Below are 14,490 nucleotides of genomic sequence, written 5' to 3'. Positions count from 1 at the left end.
AGTAGCTGTGTTTTAGTTTTCCTAAGTGTTATGATATCTACATTTTTAATAATCTTGACCTTAAAAAAATTCTAAAAACTTAAATAAAATTTTGGTAGGTTTTGGTTGATTTTGGTAGGAAGTTTTGGTAGGGAAACAAATTTGTCTCTGGCAACACTGTTCATGATAGTTTTCAGCAATACTATCGATAGTGTCAAACGCTATCATCGATAGTACTATCGATAGTCAATGTAATGTTAAAAACCAGGGACCAAAAATAACTGTTATCTCGAATTTACGAATTGAAAACGTTGCCTGAATTCTGAAATTTAACGAAAACGTTGTTTCATAACGGTTATTAGATGAGTAATATTTTTTTCGTTGCTATTAAGATTTATTTCCCAACGTTTATTTTTTACGTTGTTAGATAACAGTTATTGCCCAACTTTTATTTTTTACGATGCTCGATAACAGTTATTGCCCGACGTTTATTTTTACGTTATCTGATAAGAGTTATTTCACTCTCCCACTTTTATTTCATCCCCTTTATCTTATTCTCCACTTCCATCTACATCAGTATCCTAATCTTACAACGTTTATCAGACAACGTAAAAAATAAACGTTGTAAAATAACTCTTATCCAGCAAGTTAAAAAATAAACGTTGGCAACTTTATCGGCAACGGAAAAAATATTTCTCCTGCGTAACAGTTATCAGGCAACGTAAAAAATAAACGTTGGGTTATAACTCTTATCGACGAAATAAAAAATATTTCTCATCTAATAACTGTTATGGAGCAACGTTTTTGCTAAAAAACTTATAACTGTTATGTCCCTGTTAAAAACTGTTCCAAATTAACAGGGACGGCATCGAAAAACAAAAAAACAAAATATTGAAAATGTAAACACACGTAGGGCCGTTTTCTTAAGTAACTTTTAACTTTAAAATTCACTTTGTGTTTAAATATTGCTTTAACATGTATAGTTCTGTCTAAGTAAAGCATTTTATTATCGAATTTTTTTTACAACATATTACTGAAGCTTACAATTAAAAAATAAAATAATGAGCCTAGTAAAGAAAGCTTCTTCTTATGATCTATAACACATGGCAACAAAAATGGGGAAGAATTTTTTGCGGCAAATGTCACAGCTGTTTTTGATTGACTTGTCAGTGTTGATTACGAATCCATGAGCAAAAGGTTTCCATCAGCTCCAAATTTTGTGAAAAACGAGGTCAAAATGTCAAAAAATCGGTTATTTTTTGGCAATATTTTAGAAGCTCTAGCAAAGAAACCAAAGGGGGTATTAGGCTTAAATTAAAGCTAAAAGTCTCGACTACTATCCCTGAAAATACCATCCCTACACGTTGACCTGATGGTCACTTATAGTCATTTATTGAACAGCAAAACCAGATTTTGTGCGAAGTTTGATTACCCACCGCAATTAACCAAAAGGGGATAGAGCCTTCCACTTGGGCTGAAATTAACAGCCCTGTGACAGTGTTGTCACAGTCGTCAATTGTCACAGTTCAATTGTCATTATCGTGTCATCAACTGTAGTCATAGGTATGCACAGTCAATAATGACAAGCGAAAAGCTCGTTTTATTTGCCCATTGCGGCGAGAGTTTCTCTATAGTGAAACAGCACGATCCGGAAAATAAAGGTCGCGCCATTCGCGGACCGCTAACCCTCTCTTCGTCGATTTGACAGCATCCACCCAATTGCTGACGTCATTAAATACTTTTGTTTACATTCACTGTTGCCAACTTGATGCCTTTCGCACCAAATTCTGTGGGTATTCAAAACGCGAAAATTTTTGAGTTTGGTGCTTGGTGCGTTTTTGGTGCTTTTGTTTTTAGTTTGAAGCAAGGATGACATGATATGAAACTCTCTCATTTTGCTTCCGAGAATCTAACTTAAACTCGTTTTCTGACTTGGCAGCACTGTCAAATGAAGTAAGACTGAACAGCTGACAAGCAAAATAGCGAGCTGCCACTAGATACGCACAAAATACGACGATTTAATTCCAATGGATTTCCTGCAAACACATTAAAAATTATGCTTAAAGATAGTGTTTGCAAGAAAAAACATTTTATATGTTAATTTTTAACACTAAATAATTAATAAGATACTAAAAATTTAAAATATGTGCTTTTTTGGTTAAATAAAAAAATTCACAAAAATTTGCTCAATAAATCTCCCAATATGATTTGCGGTGCTGTGGCAATATTGGGGGATGTTACATGAAAATGAACCCTTTCACAGCGCTTTCACGAGAAAAAGAATTTCGTATCATGTCATCCTTGGTTTGAAGACACCAAATTAGAAAATCTCAAAAAAATGGAAGCAAAATATATACCAATCGTAAGTATGGTAAGAACTTTACAAAAATTTAAACAAAATCATGGCACAGTGACAACCATAAACGACAACAAAATATGTGGCAGCACCTTCAATCATGCCAGAAGAAATCGACCGTCGCGCAAGAATCATTGATTTTTATACCTTTCATGAGCATGAAATGGTATTATAACTTTGGTCCGATGTTTGTAAGTACCAGAACAAAAAGAGATAGACCCATGAAAATGTATACTTATATGATCAGAACGTCGAGCTGAGTTGATTTAGCCATGTCCGTCTGTCCGTCTGTCCGTCTGTCTGTCTGTTTGTATGCAATCTAGTCTCTCAGTTTTCGAGATATCCGGATCAAATTTGTAGGTGGGTTATTTTTATAATGTATTAATCATTTGTCGGAACCGGAAGAATCGGACCACTATATCATATAGCTCCCATACAACTGATTGTTCAGATATAAAATTTTTCGTTATAACTCCTCCATTTATATAGCTAGGAACATGAAATTCCGCACTGTTTTCAATAATTATCAACAGAAAACTTACAGTGAAAATTAAAAAGATCGGGTAACTATAACCTATAGCTCCCATACAACTGATTGTTCAGATATGAGATTTTTCGTTATAACTCCTCCATTTATATAGCTAGGAACATAAAATTCCGCACTGTTTTCAATAATTATCAACAGAAAACTTACAGTGAAAATTACAAATATCGGGTCACTATAACCTATAGCTCCAATACAACTGATTGTTCAGATATAAAATTTTTCATTATAACTCCTGCATTTTTATAGCTAGGATCATGAAATTCCGCACTGTTTTCAATAATTATCAACAGAAAACTTGCAGTGAAAATTAAAAAGATCGGGTAACTATAACCTATAGCTCCCATACAACTGATTGTTCAGATATGAGATTTTTCGTTATAATTCATCCATTTATGTAGCTAGGACCATGAAATTTCGCGCTGTTTTCACTCATTATCAACAGAAGACTTGCAGCGAAAATAACAAAGATCGGGTCACTATAACCTGCAGCCCCCATACAACTGATTGTTCAGATATGAGGTCTTTTATCATAACTCCTCCATTTATGCAGCTAGGAACATGAAATTTCGCACCATTTTCACTCATTATTAACAGAATACTTACAGTGAAAATAACAAGGATCGGATGACTACAACATATATCTTCCATACATCTGATTGTTCAGATATGGGATTTTACTGTAAAACTCCTTTATTTGAGCAGCTAAAACCGATAAGTTTCGTAAGATATTTTATAAATAATAGTACAAAGTCTACTGAGAAAAACGGCAAAATCTATGCTGTATAAGCTTTATCTCCTAAAGCACTGATTGTTAAGATACCAGTTTTTGCAATATATCTCCTTTATGTACGAAACTAAACCCAATAAATTGTGTTACCGGTTTACATACCGATCACATAGCGGTGAAAATCACTTAGATTGGTGTCATATAAAGTATATCTTCCATACCTCTGATTGTTTAGATGCGATTTTTTATATAAGTATGTAACTCCTCTATCGATGTATGTAGATGTATTCAAAAGCAGTAATCTGTCAAAGTAATATTTGCAGATGTTCATGAAAGGTATGAAGCCTTCGGCATAGCCGAAGACAGCGCTGCTCTTACTTGTTATTAATTTGAATTGGCATCCTTACAATAAAGTTATGTATGCATATAAAGTCTATAAACGNTGAAGCCTTCGGCATAGCCGAAGACAGCGCTGCTCTTACTTGTTATTAATTTGAATTGGCATCCTTACAATAAAGTTATGTATGCATATAAAGTCTATAAACGACACCAATAAAAATTTGGTGCTTTTTCAAATTCAAAACTTGGCAATATTGCCTTTTGTTCGATGCTTCCTCTTTTTCTTGTCGAGTTCGTCTTGCTCTCTCATTCTGGTATTTATTGACGTCACGGCCAGTTGCTCTCAGCTCGATTGGCGCAATCTTGTATTCTATCATTCTTGGAGAAACAGCTGTTCTTTGTTTACTTTTTAATTGTTCTTTTTGACCCACACTGCAACAGACGGAATTTCTTTTAAATAAAATACACCGCAGCAATAGATTACGAAACGCCGAAAAAAGTGAGTAATTTTATAATAGGAAAATTTATTACATTTTATTATGAATTCGTAAAGTACCAGGCGTAAAAATATGACTGCACCACACAAGAGCAGGTACAATTTTGTGAATACCACCCCGAACTATAAACGTGTAAAAACTATAAAAAAAAACTGTTGTCTAGGAGTTCCCTCAGAAGTCTTCTTTGTATAATATCTTCTTGCTCCACAATAATAGCCGCGTACATAATACTGATTTCCTCCATGAATAATATTCTGCAATGGATACTATTATGATATGCATACGCAAATAATAACTTTTTAACAGACCTGTTGAAGCAAATAAAATGGTTTCACAGTTTTCATTTAGTAACATTTTGCAACTTTTTTCTGCAAAATTAATTAAATTGAAAATATTAACATATGTTTTAGCGTTGTCACGTACTCAATAGCTCATCACAAAAATAATAGCAATTGTCACCGTTGGAGCTTTCAAATTGCCCCCTGCATACCTAAACGTGACAATTGATTATAAACATGACAATAGTTATAGCAGCGAGTTTTGTCATTGCACGCGAATAGGGCTGTAAGGTTTGAACTTTCGACTACAATCGCTTAAAAAACCGTCCCTGAACCTTAACCCTTATACGATGTTTCCACAATTCGTAATTCGCTCTCTAAGTCATTCGCTAAGTAATTCGTGAATTACCCTGTTTCCAAGTCACAAATTAGTAGTGGTATTCATCTAAACCGATAACTTTATCAAGCAGATAATCTTATAAGTTTACGCACTCTGTTACATGAACGACCCACGCTCTCTTTTCGTTTACAATTGCGACAATAGTTGTGTTTTCTTTGGTTATAGAGCTCAGTATCACTAACTTTATACTACTAGCACGGGTATAAAGAAATTATAGAAACTACCTCACTAAATTGGAAACAATTATATTTACGAGATAATATCTATTTAAATAAATATACATATAAAATAAAGGCGATTAATTTGAACCAAGTTAGAAGAAACAATGGCAGAATGTCTGTTTGTGTATGAATTCATTTGTCACGGCTACCAAAACTTTGCGGCCAAATTATCAGTGAAACAAAACAAACAGACGGGATAATAGTTGAACCAGATCTCTATCAGGATCATATCGTTGTTGTTGAATTTGCGTGCAAAATTTGTATGCGGATCCCGATTATTGTCGAAGAAAACATAGCGAAAGTTGCGACAGAGTTGCATTGGCTTCAGTTTATTAAGTTTATTCAGTGAAATCGCTGGATAAATTTATCAGAAATGTGTAAACGAGTTTCCATACAAATTTTGATAGTTCATTTATAAGGTTTACACAATTATAAGTTTATACGGTTTACAATGCATTTATAAGGTTTGATGAATACCCTTAGTAATTCGTTTGGCAGCTCTAGTTCTTGTTCTTGTTCTTCGCTATTTATTTTAATTTTCGTGTACTGCAAATATCGAAGATGGAGCTAAAATTTAAGTTATCATCAACAATTTTAATTTATATAGAGAATATTTTATTAATATTATTCTACAACTAGAAAAAGTGCTAGCATATGGGAGCAGGCGGGTGAAAACTTCGATATATTTCCGATAAATATTAGTAAAGGCACCGATTCCTTCGTCATTCGCATGGTAATTCGATCTGAATTACCTTCAAATGAGTTAATTCGCTCTCAAAATTTTGTATGGCGAATTACGTAATTCGGAAGGTAATTTGCAAGGCGAATGTCGAATGGGAGAGCGAATTACGAAGCGTGGAAATGCCGTATAAGGTCACTTATAGTTATTTATTTAACAGCAAAAACTGATTTTGGTAAAACTTATTTATTTTTTTCAATAGCACAGTGTTTATTCCAGTATTTTTATATTGTTCAATAAATAACTTTTAGTGACCATCAGTTCAAGGTGCAGGGATAGTAGCCGAGACTTATAGTTTTAATTTAAGCCCCAGTTAAAGGTTCTATCACCTTTTGTTTTTTGTGCTAGACCTTCTAAAATATTGCAAAAAAACGCGATTTTTTGACACTTTTGACCTTGTTTTTCTCAAAATCTGGAGCTGATGGAAACTTTACGCTTACGACTCATAGCATAAAAAAGACTATCAAAAACAGCTTTATCATTTGCCGTCAACAAAATCACTGTTGCTTTGTTTAATTATTGCTTATTATAAATTTTCAAATATGATATATTTTGTTTAAATTTCGTAATATAATTTTTTGATTTGTTTACAGCCAAGAAACATACAAACGTCAAACACCGATAATAGAAATGCGTTACTTCAGGCATAGCCTTTATGGTTTGAAGCAGTGATTAGCATGCGGTGCCTTTTTCGAGACTTCAAGTATACTCGCAAACAATGCGGTGAAAGGAATATTCGCCATACCGCAAGCAATGCGATATTTGCGTGCATCGCATTTTTTGTCGCGTTCGTGTTTGCGGTGACTGTCATACAAGTCGTTACTGGATAGTATGGCACCGCATTTTCATGTCGACTTCGGCTATGCGGTGGTATGCGCGGTCGTTTAAACATCGCAAACATCGCATTATTTCCGGATATGCTTGGCTGAATGCGGTACACCGCATTAAACAGTGTTTGCATTATTCAACTTTGCGTTCAACAATTGCGTTCAACTCAACGCAGGGTTGCGCGAAAAAAAAGTTGAATGGCTAAATGTTGGCTGGCGACCAACTTTGTTGAAAGCGATTCGTTGAAAGGCCATTCAACCAAAAGTTGAATGCAAAGTTGAACAATGCAAACACCTTTTTATGGCGAATATTTTGATATTTTTTTATATTTTGATATTTTTAGCCATTCAACTTTTTTTTCGTGCAACCCTGCGCTGAGTTGAACGCAAATGTTGAACGCAAAGTTGAACAATGCAAACACACTTTTATACGAGCATATGTAGGTATCTGTGCAGCGCATTTTATCGCTACAGTTGCTTACAGAGTTTGTATGTATGCATGTTACAAAAAAATTAATAAATATGAACATTTAGTCAAATTTAAATACACAGAATGTGTAATATGTATTTTCTTTTAATTCAATTCATTTTTATTTCACTTAGACTCGTATAATGCGGTGCACCGCATTCAAAGAAGCATATCCGCAAGTAATGCGATGTTTACGTTGTTTAAACGACCGCTCATACCACCGCATAACCGAAGGCGATATGAAAATTCGGTGCCACACTATGCAGTAACGACGCTTTGATCGAGCTCAAAACACTCAAACACGACATCATTTGAGCTTGCGGTGGCGGTAGATTTCGTTACTAAGTATTATTGAGTTTGAGTGGTACAGTAAATAAATGTCGTTGCGGTGTATTCGAAAATGCGATACACCGCAACTGATCTCTGGTTTGAAGCAACGTTTAAATATAAAGGCAGCTTTTCAATTTAAGGTTGCTTGAGAAAACGGCCATTAAAGGAGGAATCACAATGAAAGTATCACTTATAATAAAAAATTTACAAACTTAAAAAACTGACGCGCAGCTACATGGAGGCATTATAAATAAAATCGGCTGTGCTAGAGGTTTTAAACTATCCATAGTCAACTAGTACTATCGATAGTTTAACCTTTTTTGAGAAAAACTATCACTACTCACCGATAGGGGCAAAAAATAAAACTATCGATACTATCGATAGTACCATCGATAGTTTGACACCTCTATTTGTCAAAGTGTAAAATAAGTGAAAACAAGGGAAGTTGTTTGCACCAACCCATAAATTTTCTGGATATTTTCCATAAATATAATTTAAATTGATACAATATCAACGCTAAGAATGTTCTTTCCATCGATCACAACAATTTTGGGCGTAGCATTTATGGCTTACATAGCCCATTCAATGTGGGTCATGGCGCAGTTGTTCACTACTCTACAATGCTCCGGTCAGCCGTGCTTTACATCGTTCCTTAGTGAGAAGCCACGAATGCAATTAGCTCTATTCACATCCACTAACTCCAATCCCATATCAACTGAGGTGTCAACAATCTTTAGCACCAAAAACTTGGACTATATGCAACCATTTCAAAATGATTTCCAAATTGATGTTCCATTGAAAACCCGGCGAAACGGAAGTCTTTACTTACAGGTATTTTGAAACACACAGCCGTTGTTCTAGCGGCTACTTAACCCTGCCTAGAATCAGGTCGGGTCATACCGTANTGAAAACCCGGCGAAACGGAAGTCTTTACTTACAGGTATTTTGAAACACAGCCGTTGTGCTAGCGGCTACTTAACCCTGCCTAGAATCAGGTCGGGTCATACCGTAGGGAAAGGGGTGTTGGTTGAGTTCGGTTGAGTGGACATGCCAAGAGGGCGTTGGTGTCATATGGGGATCTCTATATGCCTGATATATATTGGCACCGACGAGGTCTAGTCTGGATAAGTAAAAGTTTAATAAACTGCAATATCCAATTGAGCCAGAGTAACGCGCGTCACACATTTAAAATTTATAGCCGCAACTCTGAGCAAGATTCGGCTGCCAAGGCGGGCGCTTCATGGAATCGATTGGGTAAGATACAACTTTAAAAGTATGTATGGAGTGCAACCAGTGATACAACTATTATTTTCCTGTAATAGATGATTTGGTGACTTCCTCTTCAATCACATGAAAAAATTTGGTTTTGGGTCAGTTTCCAGTCAATGGTTGTATGATACAACATGTCTTGATTTCATCTGCAATAGTTGGGACTTTGATATCGCGAGGAATTTTGTAATTCGTTAATAATATAGGGCATTTGCAAACATTGACTGAAACATTTAGAGTTTGCTGCGGCTCCGTCTACGGGTGGGCACGTTCACGTGTTAAATTGTACTGTGACCTTTTTTGCAGCCAAATGGGTTATTGGATATGACTTCTTACTCTTCTATAATTGAACGTAGCCTTTTAAGGAAAATCACTTCCATGATCTTGCGAGCAATGGGTAGTAAACTAAATGGTCTCTATGATTCAACTTTNTTTGCTGCGGCTCCGTCTACGGGTGGGCACGTTCACGTGTTAAATTGTACTGTGACCTTTTTTGCAGCCAAATGGGTTATTGGATATGACTTCTTACTCTTCTATAATTGAACGTAGTCTTTTAAGGAAAATCACTTCCATGATCTTGCGAAACAATGGGTAGTAAACTAAATGGTCTCTATGATTCAACTTCTTCTGCGTTTTTTCCGGGTCTGAACATAATTATTATTGTTAAGTTAGGGGATCATATTCAGGTTTTTTTGGGTTTAATTTTAGAATTGCTGTTTTAACTTCTTACAGCCATATTATTGACTTATCGTTATTGCTTCTTATTCAAAAGGTGTTATACGTTGGCAACTTCTCGCTCTAATCCGCCATCTTGAACTACCTTAGGAGAAACTGTGTTGTTTCTTTGCTAATTTCACTGAACATTTCCCAAAATATTAGAAAAAAATTCTAAACAAGCTACATTGATTCAATTTTCGTTGTTCGTTTTGTTCTTATTCGCTGACATTTGTTTTCTAATTGCGTGAAATTTGGTAAGTATTGTACTAAAACCGAATTATTTTACAAAAAAATTATAATTTTGCATTTATTAGGTCATTTCCTTAGTGTTTTCCTGGCCGACCTGGTATTGTAATTAAGAGCTAATACACGTATGTCAATTCGAGTTACATATACGCGTTCCGCAAGTAAGTTTTAAAGTTGATTTGATATACGCTGATAGTTTGAACTTTGCTTGAGTTTTTCTACAAGTATCTTGTGGACCAAACCTATTATTTTGACTTCATTGATGAACCATTCCATTTGCAGCATTCTCTGGTGAACTGCAGCTGCGGCCGAATTTGATTGTGTGCATCATCCTGCAGATATTTTTAAGTAAGTTGGAACCAGCTCTTTGTTATTTCAAAACCTAATGAACCATTTATTCGCAGATTTTGTGGACGCTTCTGCTGTGCTGCGTTCCTGCTCCGCCTGTGTATTGCTCCGCCCGTGTTTTGTAGTGTTGCGTCCCTGTTGCGCCTTTGCATTAGTGTGTGCGTTGTGCTTTAGACAGGTTGAAGTAAGTTGAAACCAGGTTTTTGTTTGTTAAAAACCTAAAAAGCCATTTATTTGCAAATTGTTTGTATGCTTCTGCTGTGCTGCGTTCCTGCTTCACCCGTGTATTAGATTGCTGCCCTCCTGTTAATATACACACCGTCGTTTAAAGTACAAAACCGCGTAACTGACATTTGCTGCTAAAAATTGGCAACCTCGCATACGTGGGTTTTCATTATCTTGATACGCGGTTTTGCATTTTATTGATACACGGTTTTGTACTTTAAACGACGATATGTAGATGTATGTACATACATATATATCACATATATTGACTTAGATATTTATAGACAATGAATGATGTGTACATAATTTTTTTTATGTTGAAACTGGATATGTATATAGTATGTTATTAATATTATTCAGTTCAAAAAAGTCCTATCTCAAATGAAAATACTTTGAAAATGTGCTGAGATAGGGCGTTTTTGGATCGCCAGCTGAGATAGGTGGTTTTAACCGAGTTTTGAGATAGGGCATATTTCAATCAAATTCTAAAATAGGGCGTTTTCCAGCCAAATTTTGAAATGGGGCGTTGAAAAGTTTACTGATATCGAGCGTATCGACCTGGCTGCCGAGATAGGTCGATATTCCACTCAGCCATCGATATATAGTCGCATTTTTCGGTATATGAAAGACGATTAAACACGATTTGTTTTTATATCGATTCCAAAAAATCAACGGTAATTTTTAGCCACTTAAAACTTGTATATAATAAGACTAAAATTGAAGGGGCTATAAAACTGAGTGCTCAAAAAAATTGTAACACTTCTGAGAAAAAAGTGTGAATTTTGGGTGAAAATTTGTTGTATTTTTTGTAGTTTTCTACGAAGTTTTAAAATTGGGTTTATATGGGTTTTGTTAGAAATTGAACTTTATTTTTATTGCAAATTCTTAGAAATAAATTAACATGAGAGGGAAATAATATGACTTTGAAATGGGGTTTCTATTGATATGACCGATACTGTATGTATATAATAAATTTTGTACAATTAAAAATCAAAGTGGATTTACTAAAATGAACACAACGTATTAATTATAACTTCTGAAATATATTGTTAATTTCAAAAACAAATAAATAAAACATCAAAAAGCTTGCTGTATGATTCGAACTTGGATGTAACGTATAATTGTTTATATGATTCCTCAAAGTATCCCTTATATAACACTGTGGAACACAAAAAAACCTTAGTGCGAATATATCAGGTTTGATAGCTGTTGGCCATACCAATAATGCCTCATACTCAGATTTACTAGATCAATTCGTGTTCTCCGAGAAAAAAAATTTTCACGATTCAAAAATCTGAAAAATCTTTTTTCTCCAAATTTTGAACATTTATCGTTTTTGGCCTATATTTTGTGGCAAATTCCATACAAAGCAAATATAACTAGGCCAAAAAACGAAGAATATTCAAAATTTTGAGAAAAGAATTTGGCCGCTATACTCAGATGCGCTGATCTTCGCTGGTTATCGAAGATCGAAAGTGAAATTCGTATTATGAGCTAAGCAACCGTGTCGAAATTTTCGTTGAGTATCGAATTTTCTGTCGAACAGAATTTTGCTTTCGATGGTGTAGCGAAGTGTTAGAAAATTGTGAAAAATGTATGATTTTGCATTTGTTTTCTTACTTTTTGGCGGGTAGACACTAATTTAAACAATTTTTATCAATTTCATGCAGTTTTAACGTCGTGAATACAAAACACAAGCTCGAAAGGCTGCTTTTACTCGTGAAAGAAAAACCCAATACTCAGTTGGCACGATCTCTGAGAACAAATCATAGAACTGTGGATAGTTTTGAAATATTTTAAAAAGATTTGGATCACAAACGCCTTTTTAGAAAGTCGGAAGTTTTTAGTAAATCTGTTGACAAATTTCTTGAATATATTTTGTGTAAAAATATATTGTAAAGACTACACTTAAACTCTCTTAAACATTTACTACTCCTGGCCAGTTCACTAAACTCTCATCCTCTGAAGAATCGTTGAACCCCAGAACTTCGTTGTACTAATTTTTACCACGTTTTTATAAACTTGCTTTCTTTTTTATGTCATTTTAATTTGCATAAATTTACATAAATATGTATAAGCACACTATTTACTATACTGTTCTGGCTGGGTATTCATCAGCTCAAAAATTTTAAGCATATTATCATATTCCTATGAATAAAAACACGCCTAATTTTATTATTTTAGTTATCTAAAACTTTATGAGACTACCAAGCCATATATATACCTATTCAGATAGTCGGAACGCTGTTGAGAAGGCATACATTTTGGTACTTTTTCAACTAAAAGGCTTTTTTTCTTTCCGTTTTTCTTGTACTTANCGCCTAATTTTATTATTTTAGTTATCTAAAACTTTATGAGACTACCAAGCTATATATATACCTATTCAGATAGTCGGAACGCTGTTGAGAAGGCATACATTTTGGTACTTTTTCAACTAAAAGGCTTTTTTTCTTTCCGTTTTTCTTGTACTTACAAAATACAATATTGACCTAAGGTAGTTCGATTTCGAGCTGTCACAACGTACAACACCTTTATTGCATCATGGTCAAGCATACTTTGTGTGGAAGAAATGCAAAAAATGGCGCGCTATTTAAATGACGAGGAATGTATATATGTACATATGTATAAGCAATAATATGTAGGTAAATTTTTTGAAAAATTGTCCTGCATTTTCAAAACATATTTGTGGTCACCGTACTCATACGAAATGTACGAGTATCCAAGCGTTTGAACAAACGTAAGGGAAGAAGATAACAATTGATTACGCGATGAGGATTAGTCGAGCGTAGTAATTACCTCTGCAAATATGTAGATAATTTCTTCCGCTACAATGTGGTATTTTTATGATTTTGATAAATCGTCGCCTGGGTAAAACATTGTCGTAAGCGCCATTTTGACGATTTTTAGTTCTAGCTGCAGTTGTATATTTTGAAATAAGGTATTTCGATTGGTGTTTTTTCAGATATTGACTACAACTTTTTCGATAATTTAGTAAAAATTTAGTTGGTGATGCAGTCATATCAAACTAATCAATATCTTAAAAATGGCGTTCTCCATTTTTGGATATCTCCTTTAGTTTCCGAGATATTGAGTAAAAAGCGTCGTTAATTTGGTAGAAATGTTGATCACATTTTGTCGTATTTCATACAAAGTGGCTGCCAAATTGTGGACAAATAACGCTTACGACAAAATTTTACTAAATAAAATCCTTCATAAACTCAAAACTAATTAACAATAAACGTTAAAAATTAAATAATTTAAGAATTTTATGAACTAGTAACATTTTCAGAGACTTTGGAGAAAATATATCTTCGCGTTTTTGAGAAATTGCATTCCAAACTTCAATCGCTATTTCCCACAACCTGCCGAAATTAACATACGACAATCTTTTACCCAGGCGACGAAATGCATTTGATGTGACTTATCTGAGATGAATTGGACAAAATTTGTCAGAATTTTATTAATTTAAAAATTCGAAAAAGATAGAGCTCATTGTTACACCATTATTGGACTTGGCTTGGAAGTTGCGGAACGGGTGACGGGGTCTTCATTTTTAAAGAGATCAATTAAAAAAAAATACCAATTGGCTAATTTTTGGCAAAGTTATGGGTTTTAAAAAAATAGGACTTTTTTCATAAGTCAATATATCGACGACGGCTAGACAAAAACATTNGAGATGAATTGGACAAAATTTGTCAGAATTTTATTAATTTAAAAATTCGAAAAAGATAGAGCTCATTGTTACACCATTATTGGACTTGGCTTGGAAGTTGCGGAACGGGTGACGGGGTCTTCATTTTTAAAGAGATCAATTAAAAAAAAATACCAATTGGCTAATTTTTGCCAAAGTTATGGGTTTTAAAAAAATAGGACTTTTTTCATAAGTCAATATATCGACGACGGCTAGACAAAAACATTAAAAAATCGTACAGGCTTCTCTGAAAGGGTAGTATAACATAACAAGTTTTGAAAAATG

The 14,490-nt window shown here is 34.3% G+C and overlaps 1 protein-coding gene and 1 long non-coding RNA gene across 2 annotated transcripts; both read left to right on the top strand.

Annotated features, from left to right (window-relative positions):
- The first annotated feature begins 8,110 nt into the window (after positions 1-8,110).
- LOC108370788 (cleft lip and palate transmembrane protein 1-like protein) lies at positions 8,111-13,929 on the top strand. Its single transcript, XM_017626199.1, has 2 exons — positions 8,111-8,540; positions 13,912-13,929. Exons 1-2 carry the CDS (start codon positions 8,232-8,234, stop codon positions 13,927-13,929), a joined length of 327 nt encoding a protein of 108 aa, XP_017481688.1. The 5' UTR covers positions 8,111-8,231.
- Positions 10,052-11,170, top strand: LOC108370789 (uncharacterized). Its single transcript, XR_001848675.1, has 3 exons — positions 10,052-10,066; positions 10,224-10,289; positions 10,346-11,170. It is a non-coding gene; the product is annotated as an uncharacterized LOC108370789 (long non-coding RNA).
- Positions 13,930-14,490: the final 561 nt, after the last annotated feature.

Source organism: Rhagoletis zephyria, unplaced genomic scaffold, assembly GCF_001687245.7.
Source record: "Rhagoletis zephyria isolate East Lansing unplaced genomic scaffold, Rhagoletis_zephyria_1.1 Rzeph_scaffold_04480, whole genome shotgun sequence".
In the NCBI taxonomy this organism is placed as follows: domain Eukaryota; kingdom Metazoa; phylum Arthropoda; class Insecta; order Diptera; family Tephritidae; genus Rhagoletis; species Rhagoletis zephyria.
This window is presented reverse-complemented; position numbering and strand designations above follow the sequence as displayed.

Coding starts and splice junctions, on each gene's coding strand:
- LOC108370788 (XM_017626199.1), top strand. CDS start 8,232: ATGTTCTTTCCATCGATCACAACAATTTTGGGCGTAGCATTTATGGCT.